General features: G+C 45.5%; 1 protein-coding gene across 6 annotated transcripts in view; it reads right to left on the bottom strand.

The window, feature by feature from the left end:
• The window catches only part of BIN1 (bridging integrator 1), a 116503-nt gene that overhangs the window by 49751 nt on the left and 42856 nt on the right, over positions 1-23896 (bottom strand). For all 6 annotated transcript variants that reach the window (XM_080398722.1, XM_080398726.1, XM_080398723.1 and 3 more), the window contains 3 exons: positions 9008-9088; positions 1940-1994; positions 1406-1500 (listed from right to left, as the gene is read on the bottom strand). In XM_080398722.1, the coding sequence (XP_080254848.1) occupies positions 1406-1500; positions 1940-1994; positions 9008-9088 (231 nt within the window). The remainder of the gene's footprint in view (positions 1-1405; positions 1501-1939; positions 1995-9007; positions 9089-23896) is intronic.

The following is a 23896-nucleotide window of genomic DNA, read 5'->3' as shown; positions in this document are numbered from 1 at the left end:
TCACACCACAGCCTGATGGAGGTCACATCCAAGGCTTGCACTCTAACCTGTGCGCATTTTATCCTTGATCTTATCTCAGGCACAGTAACTTCCCATCAACACCTTGCATTAAGTGGAAATTACCCCCTCTCCTGTTTTTCCACTTGAGCTAAAATTTGGCTAAAATATTCAGGACAAATTCCCGTTTTATGCGGGAATTCCTCCCCCCCCACCCAGGAATAACACTTTTCTCCTACTTGTCTTTTATTGAGAAAAATACAAAGGCATTAAAAGGGGGAGGTGGAGGGCTGAAAATATTCCTGCAGACCCTCAGAGCGGCTACAGTTAGTTCTTGGGATTCATGCTCCCTTTGACACCTCTGGCTCAAACCCTCTGGAGGGACAGTCGCCCAGGACACACCACAGTGGCTCAGGAAGAAACAAGGCCAACAGAGAATACCAAGCCCAACCAGCTGATCTACAATTCCATTACTTACTGCAACATTACTTCCTAATGGAAAGTTTCCATGTTAATGAAGGAACTGACCTGGAAATGTTCAGATTTTTTTTTTTATTATTTATCTGCTTTGAAGTCAGTATTTCCTGGGTAAGATGCAGATGTTATTTCAGGTGAGATTTTCTGCAGGGGAAAGCAGGGGAAGGAAAAAATCCTGCTCTCCCTTTCCCCACTGCTCCAACACCACCAACAGCTGCAGATAAGCCCAGTCCTGCAGCCTCACGGTGGATGGGTCCACAGTACTGAACTGCCACAGCTGCTGCTCAGCAGAACAGCTGAGCAAGAGAGCAGAGGGTGCCTGCATCCAGCTGGACCCACCACACACACATGCCATGGGGCATCCCAGCTGTCAAAAGACAGGCTGTGCCCTAAGCTCCACAGAAAACATCTGGGCAAGTTGGGCAGGTATTACCTCACCAAGGGATGAGAAGAAAAGCAGGCTGGGGTGACACATGGCTCAGCAAAACAAGTTGGCAATTAAAATAAGGCAGCTGGTGGTACTGCTGTGAAGTTGCTGCAGCTACACAGCGGCTGCTCTGACCATGCTTTGGCCATAGATTTAGCTTGCCCTTTCTCTTGCACAGAGCATAAGCAATACATCCAGTTGACCCTACTAACTCTCTTTTGGCATCTTCCACCCTTGTTTAGCCACTGTTGGGGGAACAAATCTGTTGTGGGCATAAGCATGTGGGCTCTGTGTAGCAGTCAAGCATCTGGGGACCATATCCTACACAGACAAAAATGCAGGACACATCCTGTCAGCTTTCCCTTCTTCCCAATGCTGAGTTTGTCTTTCCAATTCTTCTGTAAAGTCATATGCCTAAAGAAATGTGGTGCACTGACACAGCTTCCAAAGCTCATTTCCACCGACAGACCAAGTCTGGTGACCCCACATTCTGGACAGCCTTACCTCTGCTATTTTATTTGTGTCATCTCTCCCAGGCCAATCCGGCTCATAAACTTCCTGCAAACACTCCGTCAGCTTCTTGGAGGCCTCATGCATGGCTAGGAAAGAAGAGAGAACCATGTCAGAAAGAATGAAATAGTGTGTCCCTCACAGTTTAACTCTCATCCTGAGGAATGGAGACACAGAAGGGTTATAACAAATGCTAAGTTGTTCCTTACAGAATGCCTGACCCTTGATAACAGAGATCACCAAGGTCACCAGAGGGAGAAAGGAACCAAGGATGCAGTCGCATCAAACCCTTTGTGTTCATCCTCTCCTAGCAGAACATGCAAGAGCCTACATGCTAAAACAGTACCATGCGTTTGGTATACAAGCACAACCCCATTCCGTCCCAGCTGGACCTGAAGGATTCCAAAAGATCACCCACCCAGACGAGGCTGACCTTTCCTACAACTTACACCTGCAGAAACACAGGAAAGGGATGGCTGCAGAAACCTCACAGCATGGGAAACGATCCCCTGCTCATGCAGACCTTACCTTTTACAGAAGCCAAGTAAGTTCGGAGGTCCTTCTGTAGCCTTGTGCCTTCAGACTGTGAACACAGGGAGAAGACCATCAGTTACTCTCTCATATAAAGAGAATGTAAGAAGGAGTCATCAAGCATTTCTAAATAAAGAAAAAGGGTCCTGCAGATGAGCTACACACCAGACCTATGGCCACATGAAACAAATATTAACAGGGAGACCACACAGCCCTGACTTGGTAAGCCCACAGCCAGCCACCTGCAGGCATGTTTGGCCAACAATACCACCAAAGTACCAAGTAACTCCATGTGGGTAAAACTGCTCTGCTCTTCCCAGAGACCAGATACTCCAGACCCAGCTAGAGAGGATCTTAAGGGCAACAGTTAGTTTATAAACCATGGGCAAGTGGGTCTATGCAACAAGTGTAACTAAAGGGAGTCTGTAGGATATAGAAGATCGATGCAATTGCTTTATTTTGTACTGGTTTAACTCACCAGTTTCTCCTGCTACACTGCAAACCAAAATCCCAGTGCAAAGCAGGTACAAAGGACCTCTGACCTGCCCAAACATGGCTTGCAAATACAGAGTTAGTCATCTTTTTCTTTAGCTTCACCATGGAGGTGGCCTGACAGCAGCAGATCTCACTCACTAGGAAACAAAGACTTAAAACCAGAAGATGGGTGGAATCTTGCCAATTTGAGCCTTCATATGACCCAGCTGAGCACAATACAAAAACCTAGATTAGAAAGGGTTGTGGAGATTTTTACAGCAAGGTTGGTCCAGACATTCACACATACATGCACTCCCCAAATGACCGGTCTCCTGCACTAGAATAAGCATACTCAGGCACACCTCCCCTCTACCATACCATATATCATCGACAGTGGAGCGAAGCTGACAGGGAAATACTCCCAAACCCAGGCAGTGACATTATACAAACAAAAATGAAATTAAGAGAAAAGCAAGGCTTGAGAAGCTGACCAGCACCATCGCAAAGCATATCAAAGCAAGGGAAGGAGCTAACGTTGAGGGTGTCTGTGCAGATAACCTCTGGAGTATGCAAGTACAGAAAGAAGTTGAGAGACAAAGACCTCTGTTATAAGAGGGTTTCTCTTACTCTGTAGGATCTCACTGGATCCTCACTACCCCCCAAATTAGCTGTAAAACAAGAATGCAGGAAAGCAACAACTACACCTCACACCTTCCTCACAGCCTGCTGCAATTCCTCCTCCTCTTTCCCAGTTTGAGTCCCATTGGGGGCGGGGGGCCAGCATAATGAATTTTGACAGCTGAAGACAACTCCAGAGACAAGGAGCTCACAGGACATCTCTGACAGCTGTCTCAGAGCTACTAGCTTCACAAGCAGATGCTTCCCACCAGCCCTCCCCAGCACCTCTTTCCCCAACTGGGCTCACGCTGTGATCCTTTGTGCTCTCAGTGCAGCTGCGCTCTCTAAGCAGAGGCTAAATCTGCCCAGCTGTTGAAGTGGCAGCGCTAGCACAGCTTTGTGGAGAAATACATCTGCTTCCAATACTATGGCCCAATTTGTTTTCCTTGCCTCGAAAGTTCTGGATAAGTTCACACTTGTTCTTTTCCTGCCATCAACAAAGGAAACAAGGGAAAGAGCTGGCTACTTTTATAAAAGAAAATCAGACTCCTAGTCTGGAGAAACATTGGGAACTGATCCAAAGCGAGTACAAGAGGGAAGAAATAATGACCACATCAGCTGCAGAAGTCCTAGGAGTTCTTAAAACACAGAGCAAACAAATGTAGAGCTTTTTGTTGACTTAAGGTGAATGTGGAAACCTGGGCAGATCAGACTTTCCTAACAGCGCAATCAAAAACCACCAGGGAAGAGGTACGAGAGTAATCAAAGAGCGCGCACACACACAGAGGACCATCAGGGAGGCAGAGCTCAAAAGCAGCAGTTCAGTCAAGCTGTAACATATCTTTGCTCATGCCCAATGCAGAAAGCAAGAAAGTCTTAGAGGAAAGCAGTGCTGTCTGCCTAGAATTGGTCTGTGCTAGAAATCACAGATTGGAACAGGCAAGATGAGATGTCAGAACACAAGAGAAAATGGTACAGAAGACAATACCATGCAAAATCCCTCCAATGAATACATTGTCACTCCGCAGCTGTAGTCATTCTTAAAAAGAATAAATTTGAACACAACTTCCAGGTTATCAGAAACTAATCAGCAGGGAAGGTCCTCTGCAGAACCTGCCCCACCATACACTGGGGCACTGCTATATCTAGAATGGTAACTCTGAAATTTATAGCACCTAAAAATCAGAAACCACCTATTAAATTGTGCCTATACTCGCCTGAGTCCTGCCAAAGCAGCCCATGACAACCCAGACACATGAACCCTTCAAGTCTTGATATGCAGTCCCAAAGTCATGGGGACAAAAGTATCCTCAAAGCTACACCAGCATTGCAATTAAACATCAAAACAAGACTTTTAGATAGACCACCTGAAAAACCTGCAAGTCAGGGCCTGAGTACTGAAGCGTGCAACTGCAGCAATGCACAATCAACCTCAACACCTCTCGCTCTGCAACGTGTGGTCAGCCGACGTGAAGCGCTGCATCCTGCAGCTGGAGTGGTCTCTCTCAGTCACATCTTTCTGATGTTTAAAGTCAGAGTTACAGCTGATCTCTACGACTATGGGACTACCCAAGTCTCTTAAAAGTACCAAGCCTGCCAGGGAGAGTGAATCGACTTTACAGCCTGCGAGATCTGCAGGCAGAAAGATTTTCAAAGACAGGCCCATGTGCACAGTTTTGCCATGAATCCCATTTCCTCAGCTCCCCTGGGCACCTAGGCTTCTCATCCAAGTCCCTCTTTGCCATTTCCATTGCTTTATTTCTTGTCCACTAGTGAAGCAGGTCCCTCACTTGCTACAAGCATTTCTTTTTATTATTTTAAGCATTAATGCTTACCCAAGAAACTCTGGCAACTGCCTTCTCTCTGTGCCTGCAGCACCTGCTTTCTTCAAGCAGGCTACAGCAAGCTGTCAAGCACAGCCACAATTCTGTATAAACACCTCTCGCAATGCAGTCAGACGCTGTCAAACACTATACAAAACAGAAGCTTTCAACACCCTTGAGTGCACATTTAAGACATGCTTCCTGAACTCAAAGGTAAAAAAGGTAAGGAAGAGAGTTAAACTGGAATCTGGAAAATTAATCCACTTCCCAGTTATTGAAGAGTTTAAGGGTGTGCAGAGGGAAGTTAGAGGTATGGTTGAATCTAAAGATGTTAAAAAAAAAAACCCTAATAACACAGTAATTTTTAAATTGCAAGAACATAAAGAAGAAATGTGTGTGTGTGTGTGTATATCAGTGCCAGTTCCGAAGCCCACATGCATTTCTCATCCCTGCACTAACAAACTGAATGAAAACCTTTGCACAGGGACAATGGCACTGTGTCCTAATATAGAAGTGACCACAATAAGTTGTTCTACTCAAACACACAAGCATCATCTTGTTTGAACAGATATTGCCATACTTGCAATCACAGTGTAATTCAACCCTGTGAGCCTATAACATAACCAGGGGTAATACGAAGGACACTATGCACAGGAAGATGCACCTTTAAAAATAGATGTGCTGTGCTTGGGAGGGTGGAAGAGCTCTCCTTCAGAAGACCTAAAGAACCACCTATTACTTATAGTTCTGTGACAGAAAAACACAAGAGTGCTTTTGTATCTTTTTTTGTACTTTCTCGTTTTGTTGCAGGGTGTTATTTACAATACCTTTCACCGAGCCCCAGCTAAGTATGTGACTTTCCATAGAGCCGTTTCTTGGTAGCAAACAGGTTTCCCAAAACATTTTTTCCCCCCAGTCTACAAGAAAAATTATTTTATCCTAATATTAGACTGCAATCCCTTCTTTACATAACCTCCCTGGTTTTGGAGCTCTGATGGGAAGGATTTTTATTATCAGGAAGGATGTTCTGCACCTTAGAGGGGCAGGTAATGTCCTGATCCATATTAGATTAATATAAGGCTGGAAGAGCAGACTGTGGAATTAGCAGGTTGAGGGGGCCAGAACTGAAACATCAACTCCAGGTAAGCCCCCTACTCAGAAAAACTTCAGAGCTATTAAGACACAAACCGTGAACTGGTGAGAAGCTCTCACCCCAGGGTACCAGGCAAGCTGTTCAACTTGTTTTGCTACATTGGGCTGCAATGGGAACTGCCGGGCATGAAGGGTTCTTGTCTAGAAAGGAAGTCTCTCTCTGAGCTACTGTCTGTAATGGTCCGCAGCCAAACCGACACCACAAGAGCAAAGATTAAGTCCATGCTGCCTGCCCTGCAGGCTGAGGCTGTGCTGAACACCATGGGGTACGGGCAGAGAAGGATGCAGCCTGTGCCAGCAGCAGCTTGCCTCTCATGTGTTTGGTGTGAAACACTTTAAACCAACCCAGAACTTCTACATGAGTGACAGCTCATGAAGGGTATTCAAAACCCAGCCACTCTGCCAGGCAGAAACACAACGTTGTGCCAGGTATAAAGGCTGCCACCAGCCTACCACTCTCTGTCTCTCCAATGAGTATTTCAGATGCAGGGGAAGAGATGCCAAAGCCTGGCATGCCTCAGGCAGGGGCTGTGTTGCACCTTTGCAGCAGACCTCTTGCTCCCTGGTCTGTGAGGACAATTTCGAAGACAAGACCCTTGTGCTGGTGCCTGAACACAAGTGACACCAGGAAAGGGAAGGAGCGGGGAGCCTTCAAATGAACTTTTTGGGAGGTTAATTACCAAAGATAATCTGTCATGAGGGAGTCTGAGGTCCAGTTGTGCTGCTTGTTCAACCTTCAAGGGACACAGGTGAGCCCTGTAGCCCTGCAGAAGCATGGCTGCGTCCAGCTCATTTGTCACACAGCAAATCCATCTGTTTGAGATAAAAAGCTCCTACCATTCAGAGAACTCAGTAGTGCTCGTAAATGAACCTGAATGGGCAGAGAGCTGGCAAGTGCAACGCTTTCCCTTATGCCCACTCAACCACTGTCTGAAAGAACCACAAGATGCCGTGGCTGAAAATAAGTGAGTTTTAGACTTGTTCTCCACTCACTGACAGCCCACACGCAGCTGACACGTGTGTCAAAGCTGCCCAACAGAGTCTTTAAGAGCCAGAGGAACCTCTGATCAAGCAGCAAACAAGGCTGCTGCCTGGTCACAGCCCAGCCAGTTCCACAGGAGAACTGTTCTGTCACAAGCCTGCAGCAAAAGATCAGCTTTCCTCCAGACTTACGTTTCCCACTGGAGCAAATTTTTTAAGGAAAGGCCACAGAAATCTCATACATAGCTATCATACACACAGATATCACACATTTATATACACACTTACATATATTTATAAGTATATGTATACACACCTATAGCTGACATTTTTTCCCTAGTCTGCTTGGCACAACAATGCCTCAGCCCTGGATACCCTAACAATCCAGCTAACTCATATTTATGGTTAACCCTAAATAACACATTATGTTATTAACCCTAAATAACATAAATGGTTAACCCTGGTAAAACAGCCATTTCTTGCATTTATTTTAGTAATACAGACACTGAGGGCCAAAGCAAAACCAACAGCCCCCAAGCAACCAATGCAGAGCAGCCTCCAGCTCCTTTGACAAATTACTTGGAGAATTTAGTTCATGGCCTGCCCCTGCAACACAGGAAAAGAAATTCAGTTTTAGGGGTACAGAGGCAGTGCTTCTTTAACAGGCTTCTTGGTGCACCACTGGAACTTGTGGCTTTGGAAATTGAAAAGCCATCCCAGACAACCAGACCAAGAAGTCTGGATTTCAGTTTTTCAGTATTTCTCCTTTAAAAAGGTTATTCCCTGACTGCTGATACTTAAAAACGATACAGAAAAGTCACATCTGGCAACATCACGTCGTCAGAAAGCAGCCAAACTGTATTCCTTTGTACAAGACAGTATCATTGGTGGACGTGCTATAGAGATGTTGCATGAACTTCTAGAGCAACAGCTACCATTGCTGCCAAAAGAATGAGCGTTAGTCTCCAGGAATCTGCAGTCAGCTCCAGTGAGACATAAGTCAAAGTCAGACTGAAAGATTTTCATTATATTCAGCTGTAGCGAACCCCTTCTCAGCTGGTTTTGCAACACATACCCGCATCTGCTGAGTCTTAACAGCCACAATGCAGCTGCCGCTAACTGCTCCAGAAAAACTTCCTAAATATGTCAGGGCACAAAGTGGGTAAAAGATCTCTTCAGCACTACTTGAGCGTGACATGCATTCCCTGCCACAAAACAAGCGAGACTTCCCCCAACACCAAGCACCGGGGTGCAAATCCCTTGAGGTAACTGATGTTTTCCCCTCCCCTGGGTGGCTGGAAAGCTCCAGGTCTAAAAAAACACAAACAAACAATAAAAACAATCACCAACAAAAATAAACACACCACACACCCAATTCAAAACATAAACCTAGTGCTGTCTAAGTAGGAGGGTGGGGAAAAATTGCTACACTGTTAAAATATTTTTGTGCACTAAAAATACAGGGATGAAGCAGACGCAAGGAATACTAATGACTGAGGCCTGACACCATGATTGTGTAAGGATGGGGAGGACGTCAGATTTAGATCTTAGCCAGATGTTCTCTTATCACCATTTGCCTTCTCTGTCTTTTGCCCTCCACTGCGCTTAGGAAATGGAAACTGCCTTTTTTCCATTTTATTTTTGATTTCTAACCCGTTTCCCATCCTATCTATTCTTTCAGAGACACAATGTTGCTCTATCTCTGCTTCCAGCCCAGCAGGAAAAACTACATTACGAAGCAGCTGCTAACTAAAGAAAGTGTCTGGTTGAGCCATTCTTTTTCCTTAACTTGGGTCGAGAACAAGTATTATTTTCCAGCATACACTCTCACCGACTCCATGACAGGGACGCTGGAAGACGCAGTGTAATTTCTCATAAGTGAACAAGTTGTGGGTCACTTCAACAGGCCTACAGCATCATTTAATTTAACGGGCTTCAATTGCATACTGTAGCAGATGACTGGAAGCTAATACTGAAACTCAGGGTGTAATTAATTACGTATTGTCAGTTATCTTACCAGCTGTTTGTTGAAGTTCTGCACGCACTGCTCAAACTGCTCATCTTTTGTTTCATCTGCTTTCCCAAGCTTCTGAAGGACCTGCAGAAAAAAGAAGAAAAGAAATTGGAGACTTCAAACACAGATGCAGCAAAGCAGAGAGAGAAACTTTTTCAAGTTTTTGCCCATGAGGCTGAAAGGAGAGTTGAAAATTCTCCCTTGTTCTTGCGATCAGAATTTCTGGTGTATTTCTCGACACACTCGTAATTTGAAAAAGGACTTAAGGACAAATCAGGATGAACTCATACCTCTTACGCTTTACTGTACCAAAGAGCATGACTGAGGTTTGTCCTTCACTGGTCTAATGCTTCTTGCAGACAAGGCAGTAGCAACCCAGTTGTTTATCTCCTGGGCCAGCAAGAAACAAACCACATCCCTAATATGCCTGAGTTACGCTTATCCCGATTTAACAGTAGTCTCTGGTCTAGACAGGGTGAGGGGTTTTGCTCCCAGAATAGCTAGTGTCCTCAAACACAGAAGGCCATGCAAAGACCTTCTTAGAGGGAGAAGGTAGAGCAGCTGGAGTCCCACATTCCTTTCACCTTTTCTTACTATGCACATGCTGGGCAGGAGCTGGCTGTTGACAGCAGTTGAGGACCTTACACCATGAATCTATGTGACACTCAGTCTAAGCGTCACATCTGAGAGTGTCAGCAGCCAGTCCTGTTCCTCTCACCACCTCCCTGCACAGCACAGCTCCCCACAGCCTGGAGGGGGGGAGGGGGGGGCAGGGAATCCTTATCAGACTACTTCCCTTATCACCCTTCTCTCTTAATGACCATGCAGCTAAATGGATCGCTCCCAGGCTCTGAACAAAGCAGCATTTCATCTCCTGGGTGGGAAGGCAGGTCCCTCACAAGAAGGGTGGGCAAACTGCAGCTGTGGAGGAGGGCAGCAGTTACTTGTCAGGCCCCAAGCAACTCCAGCATGGATAGAACAGTGTAAACTGTAGCTGGTTAAGCTCAATTACATCTTTTGTTAATCAAAAAGAAAACCTGACCATGCCAAAAAAAGGCTTCATCTTGCAGGTCCAATAAAACAGAGGAAAGCCCACCCGGTCCTCAGTCAGAGAAAGTTCTGGGGAACACGAGGTGAGCTAGAAAGGATGCTGAGGGAGCCCCCTGAGAAGCAAGGCAGCTCTAGCTGGCAAGGGTATGACTGCCCAAGAGGCAGAAAGCACTGGAAAGCTGAAGTCTCTCATGCTCTTCTGAGCACAGCAGTCCTTTAGCCACAGATGTCAGCCATCCTGGTCAGCCCCTCCGGGGGGGAAGATGGCCAAGATGGAAAAGCAGGTGCATGCTGCTGCCATCAGGTCTAGAGGAAGGCCACTATTAAGCGTCCCCACACCAGCCACTCTGAAAGATTGCGGGCTAGCCGGAACAGCCACCCAAACCAGCTTCCTCTGCTTCCCACGGACATTCCCAGAGGATGTAAAGAGGACTTTTCCCCTGTAGGGCAGGGATCAGACTATCATGTCTGGTCCCCAAAATGGCATTGAAAAGGTCCATGCAACATAATGCAGAACAGAGTATTTTCAGTTGGAAGTCACCTACAACACTCATCTAGTCCAACTGCCAATGCACCTACTGGCCCACTTATCCTTTACACTGCCAAGGTGGAGGACATTTGTGTTATGTCTATTTGGATACTCTCAGTTCCCCTCTCCCACACAAACACAGATATTCCCAGCTCACCCTGACCACAATAACTGACTCCGGCACTAGACATGATATCAGTGCAGTCATTCAGCACCCGGCTAGTAAGTCCCCTTATTTAGGCTAGGATTGAATGCCTAGGAGGGAATCACTGGTTTTCAACATCCCTCTGTTCCAACAGCCTCTCTTCATCTCCAGGAATCGCCGAGGTATTCAAGTGTCGGTAAAAGGAGGGGAAAGGACACATACAGATGAAGAATGCCTTCTTTGTGACCAAGGACGGAACCAAAAACCTCCAGAGTTAGAAGCACAACTTTCTGCAACTCAAGTGACACAACAGCAACAAACACTGCAGCTACAAGCACCTAACACGCTGGGTAAACCTGTCTACACAGCAGGATATAGCACAAATAGTCCCTTCTTCCTCTCAAACCTTTGGTACGTAACAGCTTGCAGGAGAGCAGAAGCAGCAATAATGTTCGGACAGGCAGAGTCCTGCATGCCAGCCACTGGTGCCTCCTTTGCTCATCTGCCGCAGTGAAGGGGAGCACATGCCACAGCAACACTGCTGCTGGGGCTACACATCCCTCTGCCACGCCAGCCGGAGAGGGGGATTCAGTATGGTCTCATCTTTCTCATCAGAAAAACTCATGGTATGGTGAACCTCTCCCAGAAGGACACTGCTCAAAGTCCCGGTGTTCAGCTGTACTCCCCTAGGCTACCAGATTCATGGAGCATGGTTTTCCCACCTGCTGGGTAACTTCCTAGATGCCCAAAGAGCCATCACACCAGTAGCACCCATCACCAATAACAATAAAGTACACAAGCTGCAGATTCCAAAACAGAATGATGTTCCCAGTGTGCAGATTAATAGAATAATTGGGGATATAAAGGAGCTTTTTATGGCTTGTCAGGAGACTTGATGCTTTCAAGCCTGGAGGGGAGGGAAGGAGACCATTTAACTCTGAAGAATCCAGAATATGTCGCCAGGGTCAAAGGTTTAGAACAGCCTCAGTAGTCACAGTGCTTCCTGGTGTAAAACACTGAGCAGCACCCACAGACTGCTCATTGTGGGAAGCAGGTACGTGGCTGCCACATGTCCAAGAACTTAATCTGCAGTTCCACTGCTCCTTGAGGCACATGAACTCTGAATCTGGGATCATCCGGCCAGCTGGGAACATTCACTTACTGAGGTGCTCTGTACAAGTCCTGCAAAAAAGGGGCTCCAGCTCTCAGCCTATCGCTCAGGAAAAAACTCCTGCTGCAATAGTGATGCTGAGCTGAGGAGCAGCTCTGAATGGGGGGGGAGGGTGCAGGAAGAAACCCTACATTTTTCCACAGTGGTGACATGGGGTGCGTGAAACAGAGGATTTGGGGATGCCAGCAGTGGAACAAGGCAAGGAAAACAAAACCAGTTACAAGACAGAGGCTGTGAGAAGTGAATCCTTGGCTACATTAAAAAAACCTGCTCTTGCTTCCTATACTGTTCCCCAATGTGGTAGGTGAAGGCACGTGCCCCACACCTGCTGGCCCTGTAGGCGAGTCCCAGCCACACAGCCCTCTCTGATCCCTTTATTACTTGCTATGACAGTGGAGAGACAACAGCCCTTGGCTGCAGCAGGGCAGGGGACAACTTCTCATACAGCTCTCACTGCAAAACACATCTGCCCCACACAAACAGCCCAGAGGTCAAACCCTAAACCGTTTGAGCGGCATAAAACGACGGCTCCACAAGGCTGGCCCTCGAGCCGGCTCCCAGCTCTCCCATCAAAGACCTGTACAGGCATGTTGTGCTACCACATCCCTCTGGAACCCCTAAACCAGCCAGGGACGGAGCAGATGGCCCTGGGTGTGCTGCTGACTGCAGGCACGTCTGTGCTCACTGCTAATAACCCATGAGCTCACAGGACAACTCCCCTCCCCAGGCTGGTATGTGCCGTCATAGGTCAGGCTATTCCGAGTGAGCCATGGCTGCTCCCTCCCTTCCCTTGCAACGGTCTTTAATCCCCCAGCTCACTGCAAAGCCAGATAAAGTTCGGATGGAAACTTCAGGCTCTTTGATAGCTATTAATGGAGCAGATTTACCAGGGTAGGAGTCAGGACCTTGCTGCAGCTCCCAAATCTCAGGCGGATCAGAGATGGTGTGATCTGTCAGCTGCTGTCTGGAGGCAAACCACACCAGGCATGGATATGGCATTTAAAAGATTAAGAAGCAACCACGGCTAGGATCCTTGGACTGCCCTTGACCTGAGACGTCCTGGCTCTGCGTAAAGATAGGGACCATTTCAAGATAGTGCAAGCAAGGGTGAAGCAGGTAATACCTTGTATGAATCCCACAAAACACTTTGTGGGATGGATTTCAGAGGGAGCTCCAGCACTGCTGTGGGTTCCAGTCTTGGCTTGCTATGGACTCACCATGGCAGGGTGAGGGTATGATCCTAGCCAATGTTTTTTGGCCTCAGGCACTGGACATCATTTTCCAGTGTCCTCAGAAAGCAAGTCTCTTTCAACAATTAGCTAGATATTCAGGTGCTCTGTGTTCATTATGAACTAGGACCACAAGCAAGTGACCAGCTACTGCAGCATCTCCAGACACAGCCAAATTCTACTCATGGAGCCTCAGTTTTCCCTGTATTTGAATTAAAGCAGCAAGGAACAAGGAGATTTAGAGTTTGACTGAAGTTTTAAAAGCACTTTAAGATCCTATGAGGCAAGATGCTGTTAACAAACAAGTAAATTACCACATTCCTCTCATGTCATTGATGTATTTGTAGTCTGCTGTTGCAGGCAGAACCATCTGCAGTCAGCTTTGAATTGCTATACTTTAAGAAGTGAGATAACACAGAAGTAACAGAAAAATCCAGAAATCCTCTGTACCAGAGATCCGCCATTCTGCTAGCAATGGTCAGAAGTAAAGGCATGAAACAGCCTTTAAAAACCAGCAACTTTTCCCAGCAAAATGGAATGTTTACTTAAGGAAATCCAAGCTGCAGATTTTTCTCAGAGGCAAGACCATAAGATTCACAGGGTGACTGGGCATTACCTAAATACCACAGCTTTGCAGGACTCAAAAGGAAGCACCGTATCTGGCTGCAGTTTACCCTCTTTTTTTTCCAGGTGTACAGGAGGAAGCATTCCTGGAAAGGCAAACCTCACACACTGCTTAGCTTAGTGTCTCTCTCTAGTGCTCTGCTTTGAGCACCGGATGTTAAGGAAATTGAGATCAGTCCTGTGACCACCAAACTGACACAGAACAGCAGTCACCATCAAGGACAAATACTTGTCAGCAGTGCAGCAGCAGCTAGCATCAAGAAGCAGTATCAGACAAGTAGCAGTTCTGCTTTGCTCTAAAAAGCAACTGTAACAGATTCACATTTATGCTTTGTAATATGAGAAATACAGGCCAGTTTCTTAATGCATCCACAGTTATCGCCCATCACCTTCCCTCACTCTCTTCTGAAATTTAAGTGCCACAACAAAAGCCCTAAAACCCCAAATATTCTCAGCAAACCCCATATAGACCCACTATGTGAACCAGTAACCTAATAAAACTCTGCTTTTCACAGAATATGGGTCACCCAGGCCAACAACCAGTTTATAGAACATAAGTGATAAGTAGGAAGGCAAAAAATGAATGTAGCTTGTGGATCCCAAACAGGAGCTAAATCTGCATTAGAAACATCTGAAGGTAGGGTGGTCCAGCCCTGAAGAGGGAGTCATTAAGCCCACAGCCAGAGAAGCTGAGCCCTGCAGGTCCACATCTTACTGCCCCCTGTACTGGAGAAGGGGCTGTGGTTACATCTTACTGATATGAGCCCAATACTCCTAAATCGCTCCATCTCCTGACCTCTCCACCCCTCGTAAACGACGCCTCTGACTTCTGCTTTGTCTGCCAGCTCTGCATAATCTCCAACTACCAACTGGGCACAGAGCCAGTAAATACTGTGACTAATTTTGAATTGCAACAAATTGGCATGTGCCAATGGGTCAACTAGCAACAGAACAAATAAACCTTTGATCTCAGGCTGCTGCCTGTTCTTCCACGGGAGACGTACTCTGAAGAGGGGCAGAAGAAAACAGTGTCCAAGCCTGATAGAAAGCACAAAGCCACCTGACTTACAAAGGAAGTTTCATAAGCTTTTTTATCTTATTAAGCCTGGTTTCTTCTCTGCTCAAATGAACTGTGACTTGTTTAACAAAGTAGATTTATGCTCATGGAGTAATGTGGGTTTTGCACTCAGGCTTGGGGAGAAAAGCAAGAGTGGCAGTGAGAGCCCTGCTTCCTTCCTGACATTCTCTGGGAGCAGGGCACATCCTCCTGCCCTCCATGCCTGCCTTTCAGCTGGTTTTGGGGGCAGCCTGGCTTTCCTCATGCAAGCCTGGCACAATTAAGTCTTTCTTTGAAAGAACTGGACAAAGGAGGATGGGGGTGGAGAGGAAGAAACTCCAAACATATTAACGCTTCATTTTAAACTGAGGAAATTATTCCTGTGGCTGAGCAATCAGCAAGACCCTCAGATCACTGGAAGATGGGAAAAGCAATGTCACACTTGGCGCAGAGCAGTTCTTGTTTGCTTCTTACTTGCTAACAAGGTTCAATAGATCCTGCAAAGACAGGACGTTGCCTCCATCACTGGGCAATCAGGGTTCAATACAGCATTTTGTTAGAGACTTCCTGAATGACCTAGAAAAGCCATGTCCAATGTCACATCCATCCAGCTGTAAAGAGGAGTGTTTGTTCAGCATGTCACAGAGTTACCAAATTTATCCCTGGCACCTCCAGCTAGCAACAGTGAAAGTAGTACAGAGATGAGATGACAAATTTTGAGTGCTCAGCTCAAGACACATTAAATTTGATTTTCCCAGGTGTTCCTCTAATTGAAGTATGTGAGGTGTGCATGCTTAGCCATATTCTAAAACCCAACCTGAAAAGGAAAAAAACCCCAAACACCTAAAAATATAATTTTCTGGTCACATTGGGGTGTTGAAGTCTCATAACATCCCCCAAAAATATGCTGGTAGTGAAGAATTTACATCATCACAATAGATTGCATGGAGATCCCTTGCTAATGAAAGACTTTAAAAAGTTAAGACAAGCATTTCAGGTGTAATTTAAGCCAGACTGATCCTAGTCCACATTCCAAAGCTATTCTTCTCGGATCCTGAAGAGGACAGCAACAGGAGGTCAACTACTTTGTCTGTGAATAAACATCCTCCTCAAAAAGACCTCACTCCTTCCTCCATACCACAGTCAAAGTGTAATATACATTCAAGCATGACTGGATAATAACAGCATGTATAGCCTATGGTCAAAGAAACATGTGCCACTGCCACTTTCCCTAAATGGCACTATATTGCAAAGTTTCTGTCAGAGCAAAAGTCACACTGCATTGCCTTGAAGGTTCAACTCAAACAGCTGATTCTGACAGCTACTAAAAAGCAGCCTCACCATGATCTGCACCTTCAGGACACACCTCTGGAGTTTAACATTACTCACACTGGGTTGCCTTACAAGGTTGTCTTTCTCCCTCATTCTATAGTCAAGGAGGGGGGTGGGGGGGGGGTGGGGGTGGGGGGGGGTAGAAAGGAGCTTCACTTTCTTATTCTGGATTATTTCCTGGAGAAACCTGCTTCCCCATAATAGGCTCAGAGAAAGTTCATGGCAACAAGTGTCACCACACTGAAGTCAGCATCTTAAGAATACACCCCTATTTCTGATCATGCCAGGTGCAGGACAAGATGTAGAAATCAGTACAGCAGGTGCAGGACTTGATTTCAAGTCTGGTGGCTTGGAACAATGGTCAGTTTATCCATAAGGCTAAATCACCAGTAATAAGTAATATCCCCAAGAAGGGAGTACACAAAGGACCTGTCCCACTTTTGAAGCTGCATGTTGTACCCCTTTTTCTACAAAGCATAAAAAGAGGATTGTTTGGCTGCAGCAGTTGCCAACCCCGTTCTGAACTCAGAGACCTTCCTCGAAGCAACTACAGCATACAAGCCCGTAGCAATGGCCCTCTGGGGACAAGCTATGCCTAACTGCACTGTGTGCTTCACCCAAGACCTCAAGTAAATCTAAGTTATCATGTTCAGTTTCTCCCCATGGGGCAAGGCAGCTAGTATCCACCATAAATGGATGCAAAGACTCAGCTAGCTGCTGCACTAAAACATCTCAAAAAAAAAAAAAAAAACATGTAGAAACATGTTAATCAGTATCATGACACGGAGGACATAATTTTTTTATTTGCGTTCCCTGTTCCGTAAAGGTACTTACATTACTTAATGATATTCACTATGAAGACTAATCAGAGCAAGCTTGCGAAATCTTCTACTCGTAAGATGCTTCCTCCTGTGCTTGGCTTCCTTTGAGGATGCTTTTCTCAAGTTACAGGTTATCGAACAAGGGATTGACGTCACTCATAGTACTGGTTATCAAACACTACATCATTATACACAGTATATCATTATCAAGTGCCCTAAGAGCATAGGTAAATGAAATGAGAAGAATCGGGTCTAACCTTCATACTTGTTCAGCCCAGGACAGCCAACAAGTGGAGAGAGAGAAGGCTCTGGGTACTTTAGCTCTGCACACTGGTCAGTCTCTCGTGTCCACCCCACAGCCTAAAGATAAGGAATGGTGTTGAGGCACAACACAGAGGCAGCAAAATTGCGAGGAGTGGCCAAGGTCCAGAGACTCACATTCCTCTCATACTACTCCACAAGTCTAGCAAATCTTGGGCTGCACCTGAAGCTCAAGAAACTCTCTCCTAGGCTGTTGTTAAAGAACTGCTGTCTTGCTTTGCAAGTCAAAATTCCTGTGTCCATGAGTAAAGCCTTGTGCCCGAGATAAAGAGCCCTCCTAGATATGGGGCCAGAATCCCTACAGAATCTTCTACACTAGGAAAAAGGCTAGGATGGTTTTCATTACCCTGCTTACTTCTTCCTCTGCTCTCAGCATCTGCAATATATCTGCTGAACTCACTCCCTGTCTCAGCAAGACCAGCATCTGAGGACCAGCATAAAGAGCCTCTGTTTCTGGAGTAGAGCCTGCAGCAGATTCCCCCTGTCCATTCCCACCCTTCTGACGTACTCAATTTTTACTGAGGGAGGTACCAAGTACTTTGCTTTCCATTTCCACCCTGTGATCAAATCACTTTTCTAAATTGGGCTTTGACATTTCTCTGCCTTAATGCCACTCAGTCAGGGAAGCCTTCATTACCAGGATCTGCTAACACTGTCTCTAACTATAGTATATTGTCAATAAGAAAATTGAAGTAAGCAGAAGGAGGAAAGAAAAGGAGTAGCACAATGGGACAGGCTAAAAGCTCCACACCTGGCTGGCACAAACTTCTTTGCAAAACCCCTCCCTCTTAGAGGAAGGAGTCTGTTGAGGACTACCACCTCCTGAGCAGAGCATTTTCCCCCGAAAGCTGAAATTTCCTTATTCAGAAATCAAGTATGACCACTTCAGAGGACTGAGAGAATAATTTTGCCAGCCTTATTCTGTTTCCTGCTCCCCTGAGTCAGGAAAGTAATTCCAGAAAGCTTGTTCTTGAATACCTACCCAGGTTGGAGGTTTCTCCTTCACCACCAAAATTCACGACATACTGCCTACACAGCCTTTCCACCTGTTGCATACAGGACAGGCAGCACCTTTGTGCAAGTTCAAGTCATGTTCTTCAAGCAGTTAAGTCTAACTGCTTCAAACAAAGATAGGAGCTGACGTTCTGTATGTAGGCACTCTCATCCCCTTTAAGGCAAAATCCTATATGCTATGACAGTCACTGAGCAGGTACCCACATTACTCAAGTTTTCTAAACTTGCATATATTCACACATGAATATTTCTGTACGACTCACCCAGACTTCAGGACCCCAACCAACCTGAACCACTGCAGGTGGCTGCTAACAAAAGACACTGGAGAAGGGACAGTCCAGAGACCTGTAGTAACGCACTTGTGCACAGACTATCATTGAGTTTCATCTTCCACAGACTGCAGCTGTGGTTTGTCGGCATTTATTAACATTGACAAGTCCATGAAAAACCTTTCATGGGCTCCTCAATGTTAATAAGCACTGACTGTTATGGAAGGCAAAGCCGTAATATTCCGGCACATTATACAGAATACTACCAACAACATCCAAAGTGTTTCTACTTATTTTATGCAGTCAGTCTTCAGAACTTATCCAGCCAGTTTTCAGAAAAACAGATCCTCCAAATAAAGGCAGAACCAGGCAAATCCTCATGATCTAGAAATAAGTGGTCATATAGTGAAAACAGTAAGTTAAAAACCCACTGAGAGCCCTGAAGTCTGTCTCCAAGTGTATTCAGTTTTCTCCTCCCCCCCCCCCCCCCCTTTGCATGTAACTCTGGACTACTTATGGGGAAGCCTGGGAGCAGGTCTGAGCACTAGAATGAACTGTCCAAAGCTTGTGCATTTAAAAATAAAAAACAAGACACAGCTGCAACTTGCATTTTAGCTAGGACCCACTAGACAACTGGGGTTTTGTTAGGAATTGGGGTGGTTCTGACTGATTTCCATGATCCTCTTCTCTTCTGAGTGAAGGTCCAAGTACTCCTTTGCTTCTTTAATCTACCACGCTGCCTGAAGCACTCCAAGAGCAACAAGCCAACAGCTTCTATCTCACTTTTCTCTGAAAACTTCATACTTGCAGCAGGAGTAACTCTCAGGTTACTATAAGACAGTCAGTCCTTTTCATCCTCCCAACCTGACTATACAAGTACTTCATATCCAATGCTGTTTGACTAGCATTAGACAAGTAGGAAGGAGACCACAGTTAAACCTATCACCTAGCCGTCCTGCCTCCAGAAGCCATCTACTCCCTGCAACACCCCAGCAGCTTCCTGCTACTACCGTATGAAAAGTCTTGCATTATAGATTAGAAGGATCTGAACTGTGAAACGATCCAAAGACTTCTGAAATTTGCCTGTATTTCAATAAATATGGGTTAAAGGAGCAGTGTAGTGTTGGTATTTTGGGAGCATTTTTTTTGCTTTGATGCAGAAAAGTCATTTAGTGACCCAGTCCTCTTCAGTATTTTCTCCAAATTCCCAGGATATCACCAGGAAACTGAACAGATTGTTTATTTCTATACCTCTTATATAGGACTCATAGCATGATGGCATCCAGATAGTTTAATGAGTGCTATACAGATATCCAGCCAGTAGAGATGCTTTTAAAAACATTCATAGTCCTTAACCTTGTTCCAAAGGCTCACCACTACTTCCTCCATGCAATAATATCTAAAACTCAGCAAGTTTCAGGGGTTGATCCTTGGCTTTCCACAGAACAGCAGTGGAATTGTTCTGCAAATCAGAGTTTTTAAACCAAAAGGCACAGGAAGTACGGTGCAGCTGATCTGCTAATTCCAGCCTCATACAGACTCATTAAGGAAAGAGATACAGATGATATTCAAGTGTACACGAAGCCCAGGGGCTCAGTCAATTTTTTGTGGCACCAGCTTTGGCAAAAAGCCTATAAATAACAAGATCTTTGAAGAAACAGGCAAGCTCTATATGCATTCCCTTGCTTTTACTTCAGATAATACTTTAAGTGAAAACAATTGTTCATAGTACTTTTGAATGGATCCAGCCGAGTTTTAAAGAAAATAAATAAAATCAAACAAACAGAAAAACAATACAAAACCAAAACCGCCCAAACCACAAACTCAGGTCTTCCCAATATCCCTGGGATATATTTAAAAGTTACACCCACAAGCACATTGTTCCACCTAAAATGTTACATAAAGCTTTTTGGTTTATTTTTCAGGGGCTTTTTTAGGAAGAAAAAAAAAGTCACAAACAGAATTGCTCCCCTGTTATTATGTTATTTGTTATCCTCTGTAGTTTTTTATTTTTTATTAGCTGTCCCAGGAAAAGTCCAAAATATGCTTGCAGGGATTGTTAAAATGGGCAATATGGAAGCCTTCTTTCATGAGACCCTACAGTAGCACCCTCTCAAAGGTCAACATTGAAAAGACTGAACAAATCAGCAGTTTTTTAAGTCATATGACCAGTCCCCAGATTTTCTTCAGAGTCTAAGAACAGGCTGCCAAGCACAAGCCTTGTCCTTCCAACAGCTGCTGTGAACACACCCGCATCACGCAGGTTTGCTCTATTAGCTACCAGCAAGATGGACACTGAACTTGGAGATCTTTAGGGGGAAGATACCATGGAAAAACTAAGCCAAGACCACCTGGTTGGCCTGGCAGCATCACTCCAAAGGTGAGACCAAAAATGCTTCACTCTCTTCTCACAAGAGCACAAATCAAAGGTGAAGGGCACAAGGACCCCCAACATACCTGTGTCAGGTACACTACAAATGACACATTGCCTGGTATCGCCATTTGTGGAGGGGCCCTTCCACACTTCACTGTCCTGCCTGCATTAGGCAGGAATTTACCAGCAGTGTGAAAGGGGATGCCACCCCCATGTTACCAGTCGTGTATGTGTTCCCACAGGGGGCAATGACATGAGTTCAGCTGCCCCCATCTTCCCAGCTGATCACAACCGCGTCCTCTACACAAGGCAGTGCAGACTTCTCAAGTGTCTTTTTCTTAAGCTGCAGAAGATGTAAAGGCCAGCAGAGAGCCCAGCTAGGCTGATGTTACCGCAGGGCAGAGGGTGCTGTGCTGAAGCTCTGCCACACTTGCACCAGACAACAGGGATTGATTGCTGTGCGCCTGTATTGCCTTGCATCTGTATATCACTGGGCACATGAAGCTGGAGAGTACAAGAGGCATCTCAGGGTGCATTGCCTTTTTTTTTTTATTTTTTAAAAAAAAGAGGCAGGGGGAGCACAAAAGAGAGGGCTCCTTTGTATGCTACAGCCGCAGCTTTTGTTGTTGTTTGCTAAATCCTCAAATACAGCACTTCAAGGAAGCAATTTTTCATGTTCTTCCTCTCCTCTCAAACCTTCGTATCAAGATCTCCTAGCCAAGGCAAAGCATTAAGTGCTCCTAATCATCAATTCAGTCACTTCTGTCCTTCGTGCAGTTTCCAGTTCTCGGATAACCAGATCTGATTCAAGCTCAGCAGGTTTTATTTTTGACAGCAGCCTCCAAGCTCAGTTACCAGCCTTGGACAAGATGGCTCTCTGCTCAAGCTCCAGGCTGGAAGGGTGTCGACAGATGCTGAATATATTACAAACAAGTGGACGTGAGCTGTCACTTGCAAAGGAGAAGGGAAAAGGCACACTGAGGAAACTTTGTAAATCAATTGGAAGGGGATCTGTTAAAAGATCTTCAGACTTCTTTTATTCTTGCTATGCTCCATACATTCATCAGCATTAAAAACAGGTCCAGGAAACAAGACGGGGGTGATTGTTTAAAACGTGCTGAAAAAGACTTCAAGGAGAACATTAGGCAGCTACTGTGAAATGGCTCAAAACACCTCTTTTATCCGATGGGGTACAGAAACAAAAAAGCTTCCTGTTCCATCTTCCTCCAAGAAAGGCAGTACAAATCTACCACTCATATCTTTATAGAAGTTGCATGGAATACTTTGGGATTTTACTACTATCCCATAAGTAGCTACTGAAATAAGATTCATCAGATTAGCAGAGCTTGGCACCTTTCATTCACAGGAGTCCTGATAAACCTACTCCTCCCTCTCACCTGCACCTGTACACCATGTCCTAGAAAACCCCAAATCCAGGCAACCAGGATTGCCGACTACTGCACCAGTGCAGCTGCAAACTTGGTCTGCTTTGCACCATCACTCATTTTATGCAGCTTCAAGGTAAGTGTCCTTTCTTGTTCCAGGTTTGTTTGATTACAGGATCCCAATCCTGGGGTTTTATCCTTCAGAACTGCTGTAGTATTAATGTGTTATCACACTAACAAGAATGACTCTGGACCACGTGTCCAGCATAGCAAAGGGCAGAAGGGCTGCAAAGCACATGGAACTGAAAATCCCCAAGTCTCCTGCAGACAAAAGACACAGCTCACTCAACAAATATCAAGTGACAGTGTAAAACACTGCTAGCACAGTTTATGTAAGTGTAGTTATGCAAACTTGAAGAGCAGGGAGTGAGGGAAGTAGAAACAGAAAGGCAAAGGAATGGTAAAAGAAAAGCCTTCCTAGCAAATCTTTTTCCACCCATCCATCACAGGTAGCCAATTGTTCCTGTCAAGGAACTCAGAAACAAGGTAAGGTAGATGCAAAGACACGTGGACTGCTGACGTGATGGAGCAGTTCTGAAGGGGCTGATGTAATCAAGTCCCTCTGCCTTCATATTGTACATTTGCACCTCCATTTTAGATGAAGAAGGAGCCAGCCCCAGGAGCTCTCCTTCCCTATAATGGATAGCTAAACCCACTTTCTAAACACCAGTGCTGCTCTGAAATGGGTTCATCTGGTTCATACAGATGGCCTCTCTGGACACTGCTTTTGCCATCAGACCTTTCTGCCTGAGTAATTGTTAGCACTGTCTGAAGTCACGTGTTAACTCTCCAGAAAGACATGGCCAAGAAGTTTTTCATGATGTTCACAAAGCGTTGAGTTCACCAGCTTTCATAGTCCATTTTTCATGGTAATGCCAGGGGAACACAGGTGCAATTCCTTCATACATCTAGCGGAGGATACAAGTGTCTAGCCCTCAGGGCCAAGTCTAAAAGGCAGCTGTTTCTATTTAGGTTATATGACCCGCTGCCAGACCTCAGAGAAGACAGTATCAGAAGAAAGTCATGTTCCTGAAAGCATGAAGGCTTACCAAAGGTCTGTAATGGGAAACAAAACCATTCCCCTTTAGGTCATTCATCTGAAGTAGGCTTCTAAGTGATAGTGACCAAAAGCTCTTCCCACTCAACTGCCATTTAACAGCATGAAGTTATGCATAAGCTCAGGACACCTCTGGTTCAGCCATCACTAGACAACAATCTGCTCTGTCACTCCACCGTGCTTCAGCACTACTTGCCTGAGGATCAAATGGGACAGGCTTCCCCGACTGCCCATCCTTCACAGCAGTGCTGAGAAGCACGCTGCCAGCTCTGTTCTCCCAGGCTTGTCTGCTGTGGGAGGGAGGAGGATTTTTCTCTTGTGAGGGGTTTCATTAACAGGAAAAGCTTTTGAAAGAGTAACACAGATGCATGGCAAGGGATGAAGTCAGAGCAGTTAACATCACATGCTGTTTCCAGATGGCTTATGAACATACACCCACAATACTTGTCATTAG

Source organism: Falco punctatus, assembly GCF_963210335.1.
Source record: "Falco punctatus genome assembly, chromosome: 8".
Taxonomy (NCBI): Eukaryota; Metazoa; Chordata; class Aves; order Falconiformes; family Falconidae; genus Falco; species Falco punctatus.
The sequence above is the reverse complement of the archived record's forward strand: the minus strand, read 5'-3'. Positions and strand labels throughout refer to the sequence as shown.